Source organism: Amaranthus tricolor, chromosome 16 (assembly GCF_026212465.1).
Source record: "Amaranthus tricolor cultivar Red isolate AtriRed21 chromosome 16, ASM2621246v1, whole genome shotgun sequence".
NCBI classification, from domain to species: Eukaryota; Viridiplantae; Streptophyta; class Magnoliopsida; order Caryophyllales; family Amaranthaceae; genus Amaranthus; species Amaranthus tricolor.
The window spans coordinates 1,733,949-1,755,976 of record NC_080062.1 but is presented as its reverse complement, the minus strand read 5'-3'; the positions used below and the strand labels follow the sequence as shown (position 1 = coordinate 1,755,976).

Here is a 22,028-nt window from a genome sequence, read left to right as displayed (position 1 = left end):
GGGATAATATTACTATCTATTTCAAGTATAATAAAACAGAAAGCATTTATCACCCAAAAAATTCCAATCACAAGAAACTTCCCAAATAAATATTAATCACACAATTCCAACATATTTCAATGGGCACGCAAAACTAGTATACAAAATTATAATCAATCAATACAATACAATTTTTTCAAAGCATCCTTTGTTGACTTTTGAATGTTTGACCTACTAGAAGCTTATTTTTTTCTTTTGTTGCATTCATCAACCTCACTACATACATAAGCAACGACCCATGTGTTCCTTAAAACATAGCCGTATATTTGGACTTCCCCTACCTTATCTTTCTTCTCTACACTACAAATTAGAAATATATTCAAATTATATACAAGTATACAAAATTACATACCCATAAAATTAAATTAAATTCCCACAAAATGGATAAAATTTCTAGGAATCAATTTAATGGGAAAAATTATTGGAGGAAAAAAGGGTATAATCTCTTAGATGGAGTTGAAAACAAGAGAAAAATACAAGTAGTGAAGATCAATGGTGGCGACGACGGTGGAGGAAGCAAGTTTAGGAGGTTTTGGAGGGTTAAGAAGGGTTTAAAATTTAAGGGTTATTTTAAGAAAATTTTTTTGTCACCCAAGAAAGTATGGAACAAATTTAAAGATGGGTATGTTAATATGATGTTGAAAATGGCTGGTGAAGTTGGGAAGGTTAATGGAGGAAGTGAGTTTGAAAGGAAGAAAATTTCACAAGCTAGACAAGTTAGGGTTAAGTATAAGAATCAACAAGAATTTGAAGCTAGACTTGTTATTGAGATTTATAAGGCGTTACAAACCTCTAAAGGTGTGTCCGAAGTTGTTTAGTGTTTAATATTGTACTCTTTCTGTTTCGAATTAGTTGTTTTATATTGAATTTCTACGTGAAAAATTATGAAGAATTGTGAATTGATCAAGTAATTGAAGATTTTTTCTTACAGTTATGTGATAGTGATTCAATTTTGTTTTTATCACTTTTACAAAGATTATTTTTCCGTCTTCCTATTATTAATTTTTCTTATCTAGAATATAAAAAAGAGATTAATTAAGGAAAAACATAGGTAGACATAGAAATTTTTATGGGGATAATTGTTTATATGGGTTAGGTTGAATTTTTTTTTTTCTAAAATTTTAAATTTAGTGTTTATTTAGGTATGAATCTCCTCCATCTTCTTCTTACCATTTATGTAATAATACATTGGGACTCGGCATCCTCTATTGAAATTTTTTTGCATCAAATTTGCCTTTTCTATCTTGAATATTTCTAATACTTGTAAGATTGTTATTAAATATAACATGTTATAAAAATATATCAATTTCGATATAAAACTCAAATGAACATATACTATTTAGTTGTTGGATCCACGTGGCAAATGAGTTTATCACTTTATTGTATTCTTTAGATTGATTTTTAGTAAACTAGTTTAAACTTTAATAAAAAATGGTTGAAGAATAATTAACTTTTCAAAATTTCTTAATAATAATATTTCTAAATTTATAGCAAAGATGTTTTTGTTATAAAATTCTTTATGTAATATTTGATTTCAAATTTATTTCAATTATGAAATCATAAATGAAAAATTTAAGAACGATAACATTTGGGTAGTCATTCTTAAATTTTCAACTTTAACTACTTAAAAATAATGGTAGAATTTGATTCAAATTTAAATTTAAAAAATTTTTAATTTGCTAAACAATAAATTTGAATCAATTTTAAATTTTTAAATAAAATTATTATTTTCAAACGTATAATATACAATCAAGACCCTTATAAATTATAATTACAGGCTTTAAAGAAACCCAGCTTTGTTCATGCCTCTAACATTGACTGTTAGTTTGGGCAATTGGAATATTCATAAGGATGTGATTTTAAGGCGAGGAGAACAAGCCGACTTAAACTCTGGTTTTATGACATACTTTGTTCGTTGCTTCATTATACTCGCTGCATTTAACTTTTTATGCAATCTAATTAATATGTCAATTTGGATCATTTATATAATAAATCATGCATAATTAAAATTAGAAAATGTTAATTTTATAAAGGTATACAATTAGACGATCCTAACAAGATCCAACTTGATTGTATTTTTTCTTACACATTTAAAACGAGCTTAAATGATGAATAATGTCAATAATCGTAGTGTAACTTATTATTTATAACGGATGAAATGTATATGAATTTAATTATAAATGTAAAATCTCAAGAAATGTTTACCCACTTATAGTACACAGCTCCTGTGTTGCAAGAAAATCCTCACCACCATAAAGAAACAACTGTTGGTAATTAAGTAAAGAAGATTAATCAAACTTGGGTAGAAGGTAACTAATTACATTGATTTGATATGATTAATTAGTTAATCTTATTTATAATCTATTATATCGGACCCTTTTACAACCATGTGTTTCACCGGTGAATCAATGACGAAAATAATATAAGGTGTAACATTTCTCAGATTTCTGAGAAATGGTTCTTGAAGATGGGAAGAAGAAGAGCAAAGCTACAGGATTGAATTCTTCCTTTTTTTATTTGATTGATTAAAAATTCTTATCTGAAATAGGAGGCATACAAGCATATATATACAGGAGAGGAAAAGAAGAGGGAAAAGAGTATGGGCCAAAACAAGAGGGCCAGCCCATGGACCAAAACACAAAATACACATATCAGTAATACCCCCCCTCAAGCTGGTGGGTAATCAACAGATTGAACACTCAGCTTGGACATTAACTTGTGGAGTTGTGGAGATGGAAGAGATTTGGTCAGAAGGTCAGCAAGCTGATCAGAAGTAGGGACATAGAGAAGCTTCAATAATCCTTCCATGACTTTTTCCCTAGTGAAGTGGCAATCCAATTCAATGTGTTTCGTCCTTTCATGGTGGACTGGATTCTTTCCTAAGTGGATTGCTGATTGATTGTCACAACACAACTTGACAGGTTGTAAGTGTTGAATCCCCAGTTCAGACAATAGACGTACAAGCCATGTTATTTCTGAGGCTGCTGAGGCTATAGCTCTGTACTCTGCTTCAGAGGATGATCGAGAAACAGTGGATTGTTTCTTTGATTTCCATGAGATAGGACTTTTCCCCAAAAGCATGATGTATCCTGTGATAGACCTTCTTGTGTTTGGGCAAGAGGCCCAATCTGAATCTGAGAACCCTTGGAGAGTTAGTTCATTACTGGATTGAAGAAGGATTCCTTGACCTATAGAGCCAGCTATGTATCTTAACATATGTGAAAGGGCCTTTGCATGCTGAATTCTTGGACTTTGGAGGAATTGACTGAGAGTTTGTACCCCAAAAGCAATGTCTGGTCTGGTATGTGTGAGGAAATTTAACTTGCCCACTATGCATCTGTACAGAGCAGGGTTATGATAGAAATCTCCTTGATCTGCTGCTAATTTGATGTTAACTGGAAGAGGAGTTTTGGCTGTCTTAGAAAGATCCATCTCACAGCTTTCAAGGAGCTCCTTGGTGAACTTTCTTTGTGTTAAGATGATTCCTTCATTTATCCTTGAGACTTCAATGCCAAGGAAATAATTCAAATCTCCCAAATCCTTGATGCTGAAGACTTTGTGTAGGTGATTTTTGAGGTCATTTAGGATGGTTGTGTTGGTACCTGTAAGAATAATGTCATCTACATAAACTGCAACAACACACAAATCCACATTATCATTATATATGAATAAAGAATAATCATTCTTGCTTTGTATAAAGTGTTTGTGTTGTAATTCAATAGTAAGTTTTGCAAACCATTGCCTACTAGCTTGTTTTAACCCATAGAGGGACTTGAGTAGCTTGCATACTTTTTGTTCTGGATTAGGAATACCAGGAGGCATACGCATGTATACTTCTGTATCAAGAGAGCCATGTAAGAATGCATTGTTGATGTCAAGTTGATACAAGGGCCATTGTTTGCCAGAGGCTATGGCAAGAAGGCATCTAATGGTAGCCATTTTCACTACAGGGGAGAAGGTTTCTGCATAGTCCACGCCAAACTTTTGTGTGAATCCTTTTGCCACAAGCCTTGCTTTGTATCTCTCCAAAGTTCCATCCCTCTTAAGTTTCACTTTGTAAACCCACTTACATCCAATGGCTTTCTTACCTTTAGGCAAGTCTGTGACTTCCCAAGTGTGGTTTTTATTGAGTGCTTCTATTTCTTTCTTCATTGCCTGAACCCATTCAGGGTGTTGAGCAGCCTCAAGGTAGGTTGCTGGTTCAGAGAGAGTAGATATGGAAGATATAAAGGCTTTGCAGTGTGTTGGTATTTCATCAAAGTTAACAATATTGCACCAATGTTGTGTTTCATTATAGGCAGCACAAACAAAGTCATCCATCCAAGCAGGTTTTCTGGGTATTCTTTTATTTGGTGAGTTGATGATTAGGTTTGGTGGATGTGTTTGAGAGGCAGGTATGTATGGCTGGCTTAAATGAGGCGTTGCTATGTTTTGTTCTGGTTCAGGTGTTGGTGTTTCAGTGGGTAGAAAGAATGCATCAGGTAATGGCTGATCATCTGGTAAGTTGAAAGGTGTATGGCTGGGAAGAAAGATTGGGTTCAGAGAGGATTGGGGTGAGTCAGAGAGATGAAATGGTAGGTGCTTTTCATGGAATGTTACATCCCTTGAGACAAACAGTTTGTTTGTTTCTAAATTCAAGAGTTTGTAGCCTTTCTGACCTATCTCATACCCCATCATGATGCAAGGGGTGGCTCTTGAGTCAAATTTAGATCTATTTGCCTTTAGACTTGATGCATAAACTAAGCAGCCAAAAACTCTTAAGTGATCAATGTTAGGTCTTCTTCCATACAATTTTTCATAAGGTGTCTTGTCGTCTATGCAGCTCAAGGGCATTCTATTTATCAAGTGAGTGGCAGTGAGAAGACATTCTCCCCAGTATTTCAATGGAACCTTGGACTGAAAGTAAAGTGCCCTTGCTGTTTCAAGAAGATGCCTGTGCTTTCTTTCTACAACTCCATTCTGCTGTGGAGTGTCAATGCAGCTTCTTTGATGCAAGATTCCAAATTTTTCATATATATTTAAAATTTTACCTTCACAAAGCTCTTTGGCATTATCACTTCTAACTGCTTTGACAACAACATCAAACTGATTATGTATGAATGTAATAACAAAATCAAGAATATCAACAGAATCATTTTTATTTTTCATCATGAAAGTCCATGTATGCCTTGAAAAGTCATCAACAATGGTCAAGAAGTATTTACAGTCATTATGAGTTCTAATTTTGTAAGGGCCCCAAACATCTATATGCAACAAATCAAAACAATTTTTGCTTCTACTTCCTGTTTTTGGAAAAGAATTTCTAGTTTGTTTTGCTCTAGGGCAAATTTGGCAAATACAGTCAAGACCATTCCTATTTGCTAAGTTATCATTAACAAGCTGTAGCCTATTGAATGGTATATGGCCCATCCTTAAGTGCATCAACTTCAGCTCTTCTGTAGCAGCAATGTTGACAGAGCTTCTTGTTTTACCATCATCAATTTTAACTGCATAAAGTCCGGACTCCAGATTACCAAGAACCAGTGTACTTCTCTGTGAATGATCCTGGATCATGCACTTGTCATGTGTAAAGACTATATTACAATCCATGTCCTTACATAATTTGTGTGTTGAAATTAAATTGAACTGAAGTTTTGGAACATGAAGCACATTTTTCAGAATAATACCATTTTCAAATGTTATAGTTCCAATATTTTCTATTTTTAGTTTCTTTCCATCAGCCACTGTGATTTTGTTAGGTGATTTGTCAAAAACATTGTAATTATCAAATAATTCTAAATTAGAACAAATATGATCAGTGGCTCCACTATCTATTATCCACTTTGAATTCAGACAAGTTATTGAACAAGGACTTTTACCTGCTGTGTTGGCCTTTTCTATGGCTTGAATGTCATTGCATTTTTTGCTTTCTTTAATCAGGTTTACTAATTGTTTGCATAAATCAGTTTCTGGATCTGGTTCATCATCTGATTCTTCTTCACAAGTCATGGCTGCCACTCTTCTTCCTTTTATTCCCTTGTTGTTCTTCTCATTCTTGGGATAACCTTTTAGCTTGTAACACTTATGTATGGTATGGTTTGTCATTTTGCAATACTCACAGTACAGGTTGTTCTTCTTAAGGGTTGTAGGTCTGTTTATCCCACCTCTAACTCCATCACTTGCAGTGAATGCCATGGTGGAATGTTTGTTGAGCACATCTGCTATTTCTTGTTGTCTCTCATCTTGTATGAGTAAGTTGTAGGCAACAGAAATATTAGGAAGAGGATTCATCATTAGAATATTTGTTCTAACAGCATTGTGTTTGTTGTCCAATTTCATGAGAAATTGTACTAATCTTTCATCTTGCTGATTTTTGATAAATTTCTTTAAGAAATTGCATGAACAGCCATTGCATGTGCAGATTGGAGTAGGGTTTGCCGCACTGATTTGGTCCCAAATACCTTTGATTTTTGTAAAAAATACTGCAATAGGACTATCGTCTTGATTAATCTTGCTTAAATTTTGTTGTAAAGAAAATAGTTGTGGTCCTGATATTACTGAATATCGATCTTCAAGATCTTTCCAGATCTCGTAAGCAGTGGAGAAATATAAAACGCTCTTTGCTATAGTATTGTCCACAGATCTGAGTAGATATGAAATTATCATGTTGTTGCATCTTTCCCAACCTTTGAAGAGAGGATCATTGGGTTCAGGCTTAATCATGCTTCCATCAATAAAAGCAATTTTGTTCTTCATTGACAAAGCTAAAACCATAGCTCTCTTCCAATCAGCGTAATTATCACCATTGAATTTCTCTGAAACCAAAGAAACAGTAGGGTTTTCATTTGGGTGAATGTAGTATATAGAATTTGGATCAGCAATTGGATTTTGTGAAGTATAATTCGATTCAAGCATTTTGAGATCAAGAAAGACAAGGAAGAAGAAGGTGATTCAAGAATTATGAGATGAAATCTTTTGATCGGAATTTTGGGAAATCGATATTGAAGAAATTTCAGAATTGAGATACAATTTCAATGATTGTAGAAAAGAAAAAAAAAAAAAAAAAAAAAAAACGCGGAAGATTTGTAGGAGCAGATCTCAATCCGCTCTGATACCATGTAACATTTCTCAGATTTCTGAGAAATGGTTCTTGAAGATGGGAAGAAGAAGAGCAAAGCTACAGGATTGAATTCTTCCTTTTTTTATTTGATTGATTAAAAATTCTTATCTGAAATAGGAGGCATACAAGCATATATATACAGGAGAGGAAAAGAAGAGGGAAAAGAGTATGGGCCAAAACAAGAGGGCCAGCCCATGGACCAAAACACAAAATACACATATCAGTAATATAAGGTGAGTCGTATATTTACCAGTCACTATTTCATAACCATATGTTTCGATGGGCCGGAAAATATATGGTAGCGATCCAATTCGATTATTACACAATTTAATATCATTTGAATTTTTAATTAAACCCGTATTATAATCTAGACAGACACAAAGCTAAATTTTGTAGGAATATTTTTGATCTTCCAACAAATTTTCGTAGGACTATTAAGCTTTTTTATGACACTTCTCTTAACATGATTTGTATGTTACTCCCACTACAAATCATTTGATTAAACAATAATGATGTTTACAGGACAATGCAAGATCATGTGAAAACATAAATTTAGTTAAATAATCATAATAAATTAATCAATTAAAACATTAAAAAATAAAAATGTCGAATACCTAAATATACAACTCAATTCAAATTAAAGTTGTCACGCATTTTAAATTTTTAAACGACAATAATTTGTGAATTGTAAATTGCTCTTTAAGAATAGCTTTTGAAGATCCAATTATTATGATTATTATGGTTATCATTTTTTACAACTCTTCATTAGAAAATTAAAACTTAAATGAAAACAAAAGTTTGACTCATTTATTTAAATGTAGCAAAATTAGGGTAAATATTTGACCTTTCCATGCAATGGGTGAATGTATAGGCTACATAATCAAATTTTGTATCAGTTGGAGTAAATATTACTTTTTTCTATAAAATTTTGGTTTAATTCTCTCTTAACTCTTCTCTTTCTATCTCTCAGCCTACCCTTTATGTTCTAATCGTAAACAAGGCCGTCTCGTAAATTATGGAATCCTGTGTCAAATTTATGTTACAAACCTTTACAATTTAAAGAAAAAAAATCAAGCTACTAGTATATAATAAAATCTCTCCATTGATCACACTAATAATATTTGGCTCTCTATTACGTGATTACTCTCGTGTAAAATAGTATACAAACGTTTGCGATAATTAAAATAATAAATCAAATAAGCATAAAAAAAGATTTTAGAATGCCCTTTGATAATGGAGCCTTGTACGATACACCATTTTACACATGCTACGGTCATGATCATAAAAGGCTAAAATAAAGGATACTTTGGTTTGCTTATAAATGACATAATCACATAATTGTGATAGCTATACTATAAAGTTGAGACAAATTAAGGAGCTGAGAAGTCAATTTAGATATCTAAATGAATATTAAACAAAAATTTGTTGTTATCTTAACAGATTGATTGAACAAATTATCGAAACTGATAATCTAAAAGTCATTTTCACAGCCGAGGCACAAATAAGGCCATAGGACAATAACGTTGATGAAGTGATGGTACCATGCATCAAGTGGACAAAACAATAACCAAATACTACATCCGTTTCATTATACTTGTTATTGATAGTGATATATTCTTGAACTACATGTCATAAATGGGTGCGAGTATTTCAGAACGGAAAAAGTACACTAATATCCGTTTTCTATCGTTTTTTTCTTCTTTGGATTTTTATTTTTTAAAAAAAATTAAAAATCAAAACTAGAAAATTAGAAAAAGTGATTTTTACTTTTTAAATTTCAGTTTTCAAAATCATCACAATGTTACTGATTTTTACTAAATAAAAATGATTTAATACACTCTAATTAAAACTAATTTTTATTAGATACTGATATTTTTAAGGAAAACTAAATAGAGTTACAGTTTATATATTTGGATTATAAGAGAAGCTAGTTCACAATCATTTAGGTTTATATAACCTTAAAGTGTCTTCAGTTGTGGTACTAACCTCATTAATAAATCCCCTATTAACTCTTCTATATACGACGTTAACCTAATACTAAAAAAATACAAATGTTTGTGTATTATAAAGGTAATCGGATCAATTTTGTACATGATGTAGTGAGAATCAAACTTATATCACAAAGATGAAAGAGAAAACCCTCAATCACTAAGCTAATTTATAATTCTCAAATTTAATTACTTTTGATCTCTTTTTATCGCTGACGATTTTATCAAGGAGTATTAAAAGAACCGATCATACGCCTAGTAACAAATATTAAAGTTTTATAATGTTAAGCAACAAAAAGACTAGCTAGACATTATAAATGGTAGCTAGTTATGACTTATGAGTATATATTACACATAAGAACTAAATTAGAAAGTTAGCATTCTTGAAGGGGATTTGTTGGTGGGATGCAAAACAAATAAGCTACCACACATTGGGACGACTTGTCTATTTCTGGTACACATTAAACTAGCTATCAACTAAAGGGATATTATTGGTATATGTTAGTTACAATTGTGAATAGCACGCAATGCAATCATTATCTTGCTGTTAGCTACCACCCTTCTTTTCTAATTTTATTATTTCTCAACATAATTAAATTTGCCAAATTTTCTTAATTAATCATATTGACCGATAGATTATATAATATATCTTAAAATTTAATAATCAGCTTAGATTGTTTCTGATTGGTATAACTTTTTAATAAGTTAATATGATTTTCGAAGCACAAGAGACATATTATAATGCATGCATCTACAACTTTACATTGGTAATCCACATTATACTATATATTTCATTTGTATTTTTGAATTTGCTACACTATATTTCAAATCTATTACTTTGACTTATATAAAAAATATAAAAAAAATACAAAAAAATGGATAAATTATTGAATTTAAACCATTAAATTTAAGTAATTTTTTTATAAATATAAATTATGTCTTTACTACAAAACTCAAAATATAGGAGTATGTAGTTCTATAATAAAAATAAAAGTAAAATGAAAAAGTAGTACTCCAAATCTAACCAAAAAAATAAAAACTCATGATTATCCCAAAGATTGAAGCCTTGAAGCCACCTCCACCCCCTACTTCTCCTTCTATGTTAAGCAACTTTTTAATAGTATACACAATTTCCCAACTATATATAATTTTATGGAATGTTTCTTTTTACTATCAATCAAGTGACTTAATTGTACATTAATAATTTCCTATGGATGATTTCTACAAGAATAATGATGAATTTTATTCCAACATTTTTTCAACCAACTATTTGTTTAGTAGTACATCCACCTCCCCTCCCACTACACCCTCAGCCACAGCCGCAGCAACTGATCATGCGGCCGTGCCTGGGGCAGGGGCGGGCTTATACAGAGCCCGCCTCATCCTCGAAAACCACCTTTACGATGAACTATTAAACCGGTACAACTTAGCCGTCACGCGCCTCCACGAGCTAGGTAGAGAAACCAAGGCTTTACAAGAGGAGAATGTGTGGCTCCGATTGGCTAATGTGGACCTCAACCGCCGCCTTAACCGGGTTTTTTCGATAACTGATGAACAACCCTATGTTGGGCCCGCCGCGAGTCATAGCTCGACAAGTGTGATTGATGATGAGGAGGAAGATGAAGATGATGTTGAAGATGAGAGATTTTCATTGCCTAAGAGTATTTCAGTAAGATCTCCTGGTTATTTTAAGCTTGGGAATTCTCCTACTAATCAATCTCCAAGTCCTTCTCAAAGTATTAATGGAACTGTGAGTTTCATATATAATTCAAACTTATACTAATATTCCTTTGTCTAGAAACATTATTGGCACATTATTGGCAAGGGCTAGAGTAAAAATTGAAAAATTGCAAATTTTTATGAAGGTCATGTGTAATTTTAAAAATTATGATATTTTTCTAATAAATTTATATTTTTAAACACTTAAAATATACTATATGACTTAATATTGAGGCCTTCAAATTTCCGGAGCCCTGTGCGGTCGAATATGTTGAACATGCTCACAACCTCCCATGATTATTGGGATAGTTTGTCTATATCGATGAATTAAAAATAGTACGCTTTATAAGTTATTATAGTCTTTCTTTCCATGATCATATGGTTTTTGGGATGGTATCTAGTTTGTGCACCTTATTTTCCTAATTATATGCTGACATTAAATATTGATAATAATTTTAGCTCAACTTAACATGCATTCAACCCCATATATATGCATTTTTTATTTATGTGATGATGCATGATTATATTTGTTATTAAGCGTTAATTAAATACTTTTTAAATTGTTTTAATAATAATAATAATAAAATTGCATATATCTTAATTTTCTAAAGTCCATCTAAATAAAAGTCACTTATAACGACATTGATAATGACAAGTTATCGTGCATGATGCGTCTATTGCCTTATTAATCTTTTACATACTCCCTTCATCACATAATCAATTTTAATTTTTCACATATATCAATGCAGTATTTTAATTATAATATATATAATTAGGTATAATCAAAAATTATTTTTAACTAATTATATAAATTTACTTAATCAATTTTTGTATTGGCTTTTAGCTTATTAACATATATTTTTTCTAATAACAACTCACAATCATTAACTAATTTTACAAAATATCTTTGTTTAGAGTTGACTCATAAAATAGCTTACCAGCCAACTAATCCTACCATTAGATCAAAGTCAGCTAAAGCAAATATCCCTACAAATTTTTTTATAGTTCCTATTATATCTTTATATAAATAATTTTAATTATAAATTAAATTATATGCTTAATCATTATAAGATAATATGTAATAGGGATTACGTACCAAATATTCTCTTCATAAATATTACACTATATATTTTAAATTTTTAATAATGCAAATTAGCTATATTAGTGTTACAATAAAAAAGAAAAGTTATATATATATATATATATATATATATATATATATATATATATATATATATATATATATATATATATATATATATATATATATATATATATATATATATATATATATATATATATATATATATATATATATATATATATATATATATATATATATATATATATATATATATATATATATATATATATATATATATATATATATATATATATATACTACCCTCAAAACCCCGTCCAAATGAGAGCTAGTCACTTAATAAGATTAGGTAATGTAACGTAATGCATTAATGTAAATAAATTATTAGTGCCATCTCGTTTTTTTTTGTCCCAGAGCGAAATATAAAAATGACTCCTAAAAACTTAAGGCATAATAAATAATAAAATACTTCTTTGATTTTTTTATTATTATATTTAAACTATTTTATAATATAATAATACTAATAACTCACATTATTTAGCAAAAATATATAAATTATATCTAAATTAACTTTAAGTTAATATCAATACATAAAAATATTTTTTTTGGAATCTAATGAAGGCTATATTTTTATGTATGACAGAGATTGAAGGTCAGAAAAGAAGAGAAAGCAATAGAGATGGAAGTATTTAACCAAGGCATGTATAAAACAGAGTTATGCAATAAATGGCAACAAACTGGTACATGCCCATATGGCCCACATTGCCAATTTGCCCATGGAGTATCGGAGCTGCGACCCATTATCCGGCACCCACGTTATAAGACCCAAGTTTGCCGTATGGTTGTTGCTGGTGTTGCTTGTCCTTATGGACATCGTTGTCACTTTCGACACTCACTCTCCTAAAACAAATTCTTAATATTTTTCGAAATCTGATCTTCTTTCCGTTGAAGTATATATCGCTTTTTCTAAAAGATACGCGAGAAGTTTTTCTCCTTATCTCCACCTACTCTTAAATTGTTTATAATTCTTTTTGAGAATATCAATTAAAATTTGTTTTTTTTTTATATATATTTGAGCTATTAGAATTTAGATTATAAGTGTTAAATAATAATGTATCATGCTTAAGCTAAGGTTATACTTATTGAATCTTTGTTATGGCAAGGATGTGTATTTTATGCATGTCAATAATTTTATGTATGGTTAAATAATTTTGAAGGAAAGTATATTTTTTGTTTTATAATGAATAAATGGCGGTAAAATAGATGTTGGTAAACAATTTTAGTTTTTTATTTGGTCAAAAAATCAACAACAAAATATATAAATCACTTTTCATTTAGCTGATAAGTTAGCTTGTAAGGCAAAACGAAAAAAAACTAGCTTTGTTATCTTTTTTTATTGGCTTTTGTCTTGTTGGCCTACTTTTCCCTCAAAAACAACTAAAAAATTTAATTTTAGTATAAATCTTCATAAAAAGGTTGACTTATCCAACTAACTTAAAAATTAACAAAATAACCAATATTTTTAGTTAATTAAACAAGCCAAATAAAAAACTCAATAACTTGCTTTCACCATCGTATTCAAAAATCAATTATTTAAACAAGATAATAAAATTCGTTAGCCGAACTGGCGAACACCACCTTTGATTTTCAATTCTAATTTGCAAGTATTTAGTCTTAAGTAGACTTAGATTTTTTTTTCTCCCCTAAAAACTGTAGCCCAAAGTTTGCAACCCAAATTATAAAACTTGTAGTCAGTTTACTAACTTTTGGGCTGAAAGCTTATTAAAAATTCATTAACTAGCCCAAATAGTGTGAGTTATGACTATCAAAATACACTAATTCTTAAATAAGGTGGTCTCACGGTGAGACCATTTTTATTGAGTTGGTCAAATACATACTTTTTGTCCTAAAGTGATCACTTATAACGCTAAAGTGATCACTTATAATTTTAAATAAATTATTTTTTATAGTCTTAGGGTGATTACCTATAACCTTAAAACGATCACTTACGATCTTAAAGTAATCAATTGAATCATTGGCTAACTATATGGGCCCGTCTCAAGGTGAGACGGTCTCATACAAGATGAGCTGATCAAAATGTTATCACAAATTCTTGTAAGAGACGGTCTCTTTGAGACACCATTTCTAATTGGACCGACCCGTTATATATTTTTTAAAATATTGTAAGTAGGCATTAAGAATCATATAAATAGACATTTAAGATATTGAAATGTAGGCATTAAGAATACGGTAAGCAAACATTAAGGATAATGTAAGTAGATATTAAAAATATGGTAAATAGACATTAATTTTTAATGTGTTGGGCTTGAGATACGTCTCTCAAAAAGACCGTCTCTCAAGTGACTAGCTGAAATGTTATTCACAAATGCTATTTGAGGTTCTCTCATTGAAAAACGGTCTCTCACAAAAATTGTAGAATATTATTTCAAATGTTTAATAAGTACTATATCTAAAAGTTAGCAACACATTGAATTTAAATTTGACCCGACATCTAAAAATCAAGTACTCCATATACCGTAGCTAATTGGGTTAACAATTACTAGTTAAATATTTAGTGCAAAATATGTGGAACATAGAAAACTATATTCACATTTCTAGTCTAAAAAGTTCTTTTCGGAGGTTTATCATGGAAATTAAATTTTTGAATGAGTTTTTTTTGACATTTTTAGTCATTATATCATACTATCATATATAATGTTTTCATTTTTTTGTTATAAAGATAAGTTGGGGAGGGTTTCAATAAAAATCAACTCAAATCTCTAAAAGAATACAATACTTACTACCATTAAGGCAAGACCCATGTAACATCTAATTTAATTGTGAATATAAAATTTGATGGTTTTACTAATACTATTTTTTTAATAGAATTTTTAGTAATACTATTAGGAATAAGGCTGTGGTTCAATTCTCACTATTTATAGTTACCTTTTCCTCCTTATATGTAGAGATTCACAAATCTGCCTCTGAATCAAAAAAACACACGCTTTGAGCACGACTGTGAATGATACGTGTGTTCAAAAATATTCGACAACATTGATCTAACCTAATAATACGACGACCTTATTGTTTATTTTTAAACTCTAACTTGATAGTAAATTTGAATGCACACCTTTAATTAAAAGTACAATTATTTGTTTATTACTTAATTCTAAATATTACTCCTATTAATTAGTATATGTACTCATGTAATGTACGGATATATTATATCTAGTTAATTTATAATATTTGTTTTATATTATACAAGATAATGGATAATGACATGGAAGTCGTCCAAGTTAAATGTAAGCAAATGTACATTCAAAAGTCAAAATGTAAGTGTTTTTTTTTTCATAAAAAAGCTTAAAGATACTCCTATTAGATTTAGATTATGTTCATCTAAGAAAATGGTATATTCTTTTAATGACATAACTTAAGATAGAGTAGATGCTTTTTTTTGTTGATTGAAATGATAACTGGATACTTAAACATAGTCATCCTTTTCATTTTATAGCCACCCTTCTAATGAAATTACGATTTTGCCTCTGCATTTAAAATTTTTTACATATACTCTAACCTCAGTAAATAACACCTTTATCAGACTTAAAAAAAAATTACAACATAAAATTTTTGGAACAAAAGCCAAGGAATTCAATCCGCAAACAAATACTCGAGGTAATTTTTATTCGAATCGTATTATTTTTTTAAAAAAAGGAAAAAAAAAGGTGAGTCGCACGTGACTCGGCCGCAGGTCAGTCGCACGAAACCCGCAACTCGGCCGCGGCTTAGTCGCACAAACGTGCGACCGAGCCGCGGTCGAATCGCGTGCGACTCACCTCTTTGTTTCTTCTTTTTTTAAAAAAATAATATACTTATTATTATTATTATTATTATTATTATTATTATTATTATTATTATTATTATTATTATTATTATTTGTTTTTTGTTATTATTATTATTATTATTATTATTATTATTGTTGTTGTTGTTGTTGATGTTATTATTATTATTGTTTTAATTTTTTCTAAATATTGATATTATTAGTATTATTATTGTTGTTTTTAATTTATTATTGTGATTATTATTACTATTATTATTATTATTATTATTATTATTATTATTATTATTATTATTATTATTATTATTATTATTATTATTACTATCAAATTTTTATTTTTCTTTTAAATATTATTTTTAATTTATTTTTTAAATATTATTATTATTATTATTATTATTATTAACTTTTTATTTTTCCTTTAAATATTATTTTTATTATTTTTGTTGGTGATGTTGTTGTTATTATTGTTATTGTTAGTAAATTTTTCTTTAATGTTATTTTTAAATGTTGTTTTTGTTATTTGTATTATGATTATTATTATTTTTTTGTTATTATTGTTAAGATTATTATTGTTATTGTTATTTTTATTATTATTGTTATTATTATTATGATTATTGTTAATTTAGAAAATTAGTTACAATAATAATGATTAATATTTTGTTAAATTATATTTGTTGATAATGATTAGTTAAATATTGTTGTTATTAAATTATATTTGTTGATAATGAGTAGTTTAATATGTTAATTAATTATTGTCTTTGTTCATGTGGTTAATTTAACGTAACGTTTGATTATTTTTATTTATTATTAATAGTTAATTAAATTATTAAAATTGTAGTAAAATGGCTGGTAATCAAGGGAAAAGAAAAGGGTTTTTTTAGACACTTGTTGAGCGGAAATAGTTCTAGGCCTACCCTATTCAGAGGGAACCCTCATGAGAGGGGGGTAACGGGTTCTGCTAGGAGGGCTAGGAAAGAAGAGGCTGCCGACACAGTGAGGCTTAACGGTCGAGTACGCTGCACCATGTGCGCACTCGGTTTGATAACCAGGCTAGCGTCCAGAGTAGTTGGGGGGTTTTTAGTGATGATGAGGATGATGATGTTGAGTATCAAGGCGCTGTTGGTCGCCTAGTGGATTGGACCGTCGTCTGCGGGGTCGACGGTAATTTCACACGTGCCGCCCGTAGTTCTGCAGGGGCATCTGAGCATGCCGGACGTAGTCAGTTGATGATGAGCCGCCACGGGGGAGCAGACGCTCACACTCCGCTGGAACGAACTGGTTGCTCACATCGCCCCAGCCCGAGGGGCCCACAGATACGCGCCTGATACCCAGCTATAGCGGGCACATAGCTAAAGTTATTTTTGACGGCTTTGAGCGTACGCCTCCGGTTTTGGAGTGCCGTAGTAGAAAGAAGCCGTTGGAGGCGATCATCGGACTGCGGGATATGTTTGATGCGCTTTATGATGTTCTACCTGCCACTCCCCTCGGCCGGCTACCCTACATTATGCACCAGCACATTGACTGTGTTTTGATATCAGCCTTCGTGGAGAGGTGGCAGCCGGATACGAACACCTTCTACATGCCATGGGGGGAGATGACGATTATGTTGCACGACGTGCAACGCATATTGCGCATAGGTATTGAAGGTTCACTACCGGCTAAACTTGCTGAGGGTGAGTGGAAGGGCGCTATTGCTGGTCTGTTTGGGGAGCCCATGTCCGAGCTACGACGGAAAGGGATATTCATCAGCGGTGGCATCAACGTTGCTGAAGTTATGTAGCTGTGCCACCGGTCCCAGGCTATGGAGACCCAGTCGACAGCCTATTACATGGCTATTGTCGGCTCTACACTGCTGGCGGATAAGACCAGAACCAGCATACGACCTCACCCGATACTAACCGTCAACATCGATCAGGATGAGATCGCCTGGGGTGCGGTGACGCGGGCCTACATGTATCGGCAACTGGGAATGGCGTCTAGGGTTGGTTGCAAGACCATTGCTGGTTGCCTGACATTGCTTCAGACATGGATTTACGAGTACTTTCCGTCCTTCCGCCCTCATCCTCGTCAAGCAGATGTGCCTAATAAGACTAGGGCGGAGATATGGTCCACGCCCAAGCCAAATCATGAGATCAATAGGCTGAGGGACTGCAGGAGTATATTGGACTCCATGACGAAAACTCAGGTATTGTACATTATATCACACTTTGTTATTCATGTTAATTTATTTTGTAGATTATTTGTATATGTTAATTTTGCTTGTATGCAGGTGGAATGGACTCCGTACATGACTTCTCCAAGGGCATTGCTAAATGAGCACCCACACACCACCTACATCAAGGGAATCACTTGCTTTGATATCGTCAAGGTGTATTTGCCGGAGAGGACAGTACGACAAGTCGGATTTGTGCAGGCTATTCCCCCCCTCCTATCAGACCAACCCAGGCTATGCGACTGGCACACGGTACCTATTCTGTGACCTTTGATTCTCCGCCTATTTACACGGAGGCATGGAGTAGGTTCCTCTATTGTGGCCGCCTTGGTGATCAGACACTTCGTCGGGCATCTGTTCCATCAGAGGAACGTCCTCCCTGGCGAAGGATCGAGTACCGGTTTTGGTCCAGCTGAAAGCAGAGCGGAATACGTTAGTTTTTTTAATTTATTTGTTTTCTATTATGTGTTTGTATTATTTAGATGTTGTTTAATATCTTATTCAAACCCTTTTTTTTTTACAGTTTCTAAATGAATGGCCGAGTCGAGTCGCTCCATTGTTGAGACTGCCTCCTGTTGCGAAAATGAACCCCTGGGAAAGACATGCTTTAGATGTATACGTTTCTGATATTAGAGATTTATTTGCCGAATGACAAGCTTTTAAGGGGCATGGCCCTTCATAGATTGTTGGTTTTTGTGATTGAAACCTAATAATTTTTTCATTATAGTTAAATTAATTTACATCATTGTTTTTATTAATTTACATCAATTCTATACATATTGAATTCCATCCACGTATTGAATCTCATCTACATGTGTGGTTAAACTAAATAATGATGTACACAATAGTATCACTATGGACTATCTACAAATTGAATCCCATCTACATGTGTAGTTAAACTAAATAATGATGTACACAATAGTATCACTATGGACTATCTACAAATTGAATCCCATCTACATGTGTAGTTAAACTAAATAATGATGTACACAATGTGTTACACTATGGACTATCTAAATTTACAGCATCTTTAGCGGTGTTACTACGTTGTGGTGGTCGTGGCCCGTATAGTCTATTCCAAAGCAAAATCCTGCTACTAAAATGTGTTTCTATATATCTGAAAAAATTGTCAACAGCTTCTCTCCATGATTGCTGGACTAGCGGCAGTGGAGATGAATCGTCGTTCATTAATAGTTGAACAAAATGATTTCTATTCACCCAACATATATGTATAACTTTATTTACACTATGCACACCCGCTGCTTTCCTTAACGGAAGAACCAAACAGTTGTACATCGGATTACCGTTAGCAAAACCATAATAAGCAATGCAAGTGTTAAGAAATGTTGCTGCAGAGTACAATGCCATTGGTGCTTCCATCTAGTGAATATAATGCGCAGGTCCATTGCTGTGTGAACCAATTCTAAATATAGCATTGTCTAACGCCTTCTCCGATGGATACACACTTACGTATTGGTCTCTGTTCATTTGCATTTCCATGCACATTGCACGTCTTAAAAGAGGCCATTCCTCCTCGCCTCCCAATTCTGTGACGGCAATAGCTCTAAAACCATAGTTACCATCACATATAACATCAATCCAATCAAACAAGTAAGGAGGGAGAATGTGCGGGATGTGATTAGGCCATGGAAATAGTGAACAATCACGACCTACTGGATCATTTGCAATTATTAAAAATAAGGTTAGTAAGATTAAGCTATAACAAACTAATTTAAATAACGACAAGGAAAGTCATGTACCGGATAAGTTGAAACTAAACTTAATTCCAACTGAGGATTGTGTTTCCCAACCACTAGATCTGCCACTGGATCTACTGCGGGATGAAGATCTAGACCCTCGACCACGAGAAGATGATCTACTATATTCAAATGCTCTTTTATTTCTTCTAAGGGTATTGCTTGTGGTTGGTCTTCCCTTTCTAGGTGGACTTGCGTAAATCTCAGGTATATTGGCTCCATCAAGGTGTAATTAATGTTCAAGTACCTGAGACAAGCGTCGTACAACAGCCGGATCAGCTTTTAAGACTTCATCAACCAACGATTGAAAGTACATCGGCGTTTGCGTGTCGTACTCATTCGTTGGTGTCATCTCCTACCTCTGTGTACGTCAAAGTACTCCAGAATGGATGAATGTCGTCCAAATACAAAGCACCTTGTGAACCGATCAACAGATATAAATAACAAGCACACGACAATCTATGGGTGCGTTGAAGTACACAACCGCATTTTTTAAGTACATAATCACCCAAATTTAACATATGGTTATGCTCAAGCCGCAACTACTCCAAGGCAAAAATAGATACATGGCGATATAAAGGTCTAAAGAAATGATGTCGCAACGACCTTGAAACAGAATTTATGGATTCCTGTAGCGCTTGTTGGATCCTGGCTTGCTGGTTTGTTATCTGTGAGTGTGCCCTTTTAAACAGGGTATCAAATAAGCTATTACCGCTATCAAGATAATACTTGAAAGACGAGTATTGGCTTTCAACTCTGCTGGTAGTCTGGTTACCCATATGTAAACAGTCATTCGTCCGTGCACGCAAAAATTTCTCTTTAAGTGGAAACCATGTTCCCGCCAAGTATCGAACGACCTTTCTGTTCCTAACCGACCAGGTAGTCACAATCAATTGCCATGTCTCTTCAAATTCGTCGAGTGTAGAACTTTCAACCAAGGGGTTCCATCTACTTTTCCTGAATACCTGCCCTTGTTGATTTCTTTTCCCGCCACACAACTTGTCCACCATGTTCTCAATGTCATTGGCAATATGTCATATGCATAACAAATGCCGCACATCTACATTAAACACAACATTGAACGTAATTAAGACATATTTAATAAAGAGAACGACAATAATTAATCAACAAAACTTTTTTACCTGGGAAGATGTCACGAATACCTGCAGATAAACCCTCATCTCGATTAGTGACAATGACGCTAGGAGTCTGAGCTGTGCCAAAAATATCTCTCAATCCCTGTAACACCCACAAATATGACACAGCCGCCTCATCTCGCATCAAACATAACGCAACCAAGAAGTTGTGATTGGTTGGCGTCATTCCGATTACTTTACACAGTGGCCACTTTTGTTTGTTTGTTTTGTACGTTGTATCTATCAACACAACATACGGCCACGTACGTATCATTTGGATTGAGGTAGGATTTGCAACTAATAATCTGCTAAAACCATCTGCTCAAATCCCCTTTACTATCCAAGTTTGTCCAAACCACATAATTATGCTTTGTGGCCATATAAAGACAGTGTTGAAGGGGAGTCCTAACCTCCATCTCTTCTCTTCTAGTTGATTGTCTAACATTGTATATTTGATTCATACTAGTAAAAAAACCAGGAAAATTTTCTCTAATTGAAGTCATGATAAAGGCAGGTTGCATGCCGGTTGCACTAAATAGTCGTATGTGCTGCCGAATATCTACATTCAACCTATTTGCCCTTACATCACCATCTCTGTACACTAAAATCGGTAGTTATGTCTACCTTTTTCCCCAGGACACACCCTCATGACACACCCTCATCGTCTAAGGTCTTTCTCCTGGTTTACTACTACTTGCTACAATCATAAATTTACATCGACATGTTCTACTTTTAGAACCAGGTTGGGCAGCATTATCTAAGTTATGCAAATTTCCCCTAATATTACCATAGCGGTGACATCTTAAATACAAACTAACTCTAGAACGCCCTTCTTTTTGTTTATAAGAAGCACGTGTAAATTGAAAACCAATTGTTATTGCTATCTCATCGGCCCAACTATGTAATTCATCTACGGAATCAAATTGCCTATCCATAACAAATCTATCAGAGTAATCTACATTGTCTCCTAAGTTTTCAAAGTCCTGCAAATTTAAAATATGAAATAAACCATACATTAGGTTATTAAAAAATTATACATACAAACATTAATAATAAAAATATTCAATAATAAATAAAAATTATAATTTACTTTAATAGTTAATATTAAAATAATAATAATATAAATTAATATATAATAAAA

At 32.5% G+C, this 22,028-nt stretch overlaps 2 protein-coding genes across 3 annotated transcripts; both read left to right on the top strand.

Annotated features, from left to right (window-relative positions):
- Positions 1 to 419: 419 nt before the first annotated feature.
- LOC130803309 (uncharacterized) lies at positions 420 to 857 on the top strand. Its single transcript, XM_057667509.1, has one exon. The coding sequence runs from the start codon at positions 420 to 422 to the stop codon at positions 855 to 857; it is 438 nt and encodes a 145-aa protein (XP_057523492.1).
- On the top strand, positions 758 to 13,241 carry LOC130802257 (zinc finger CCCH domain-containing protein 14-like). Of its 2 annotated transcripts, none has more exons than XM_057666197.1 (3): positions 758 to 837; positions 8,629 to 10,795; positions 12,591 to 13,241. In XM_057666197.1, the coding sequence occupies exons 2-3, from the start codon at positions 10,337 to 10,339 to the stop codon at positions 12,849 to 12,851; spliced, it is 720 nt and encodes a 239-aa protein (XP_057522180.1). In that variant the 5' UTR covers positions 758 to 837; positions 8,629 to 10,336; the 3' UTR covers positions 12,852 to 13,241. The 2 variants fall into 2 exon arrangements, with proteins under 2 accessions (XP_057522180.1, XP_057522179.1); XM_057666196.1 differs by having other exon boundaries at positions 8,629 to 10,876; positions 12,591 to 13,237.
- Positions 13,242 to 22,028: the final 8,787 nt, after the last annotated feature.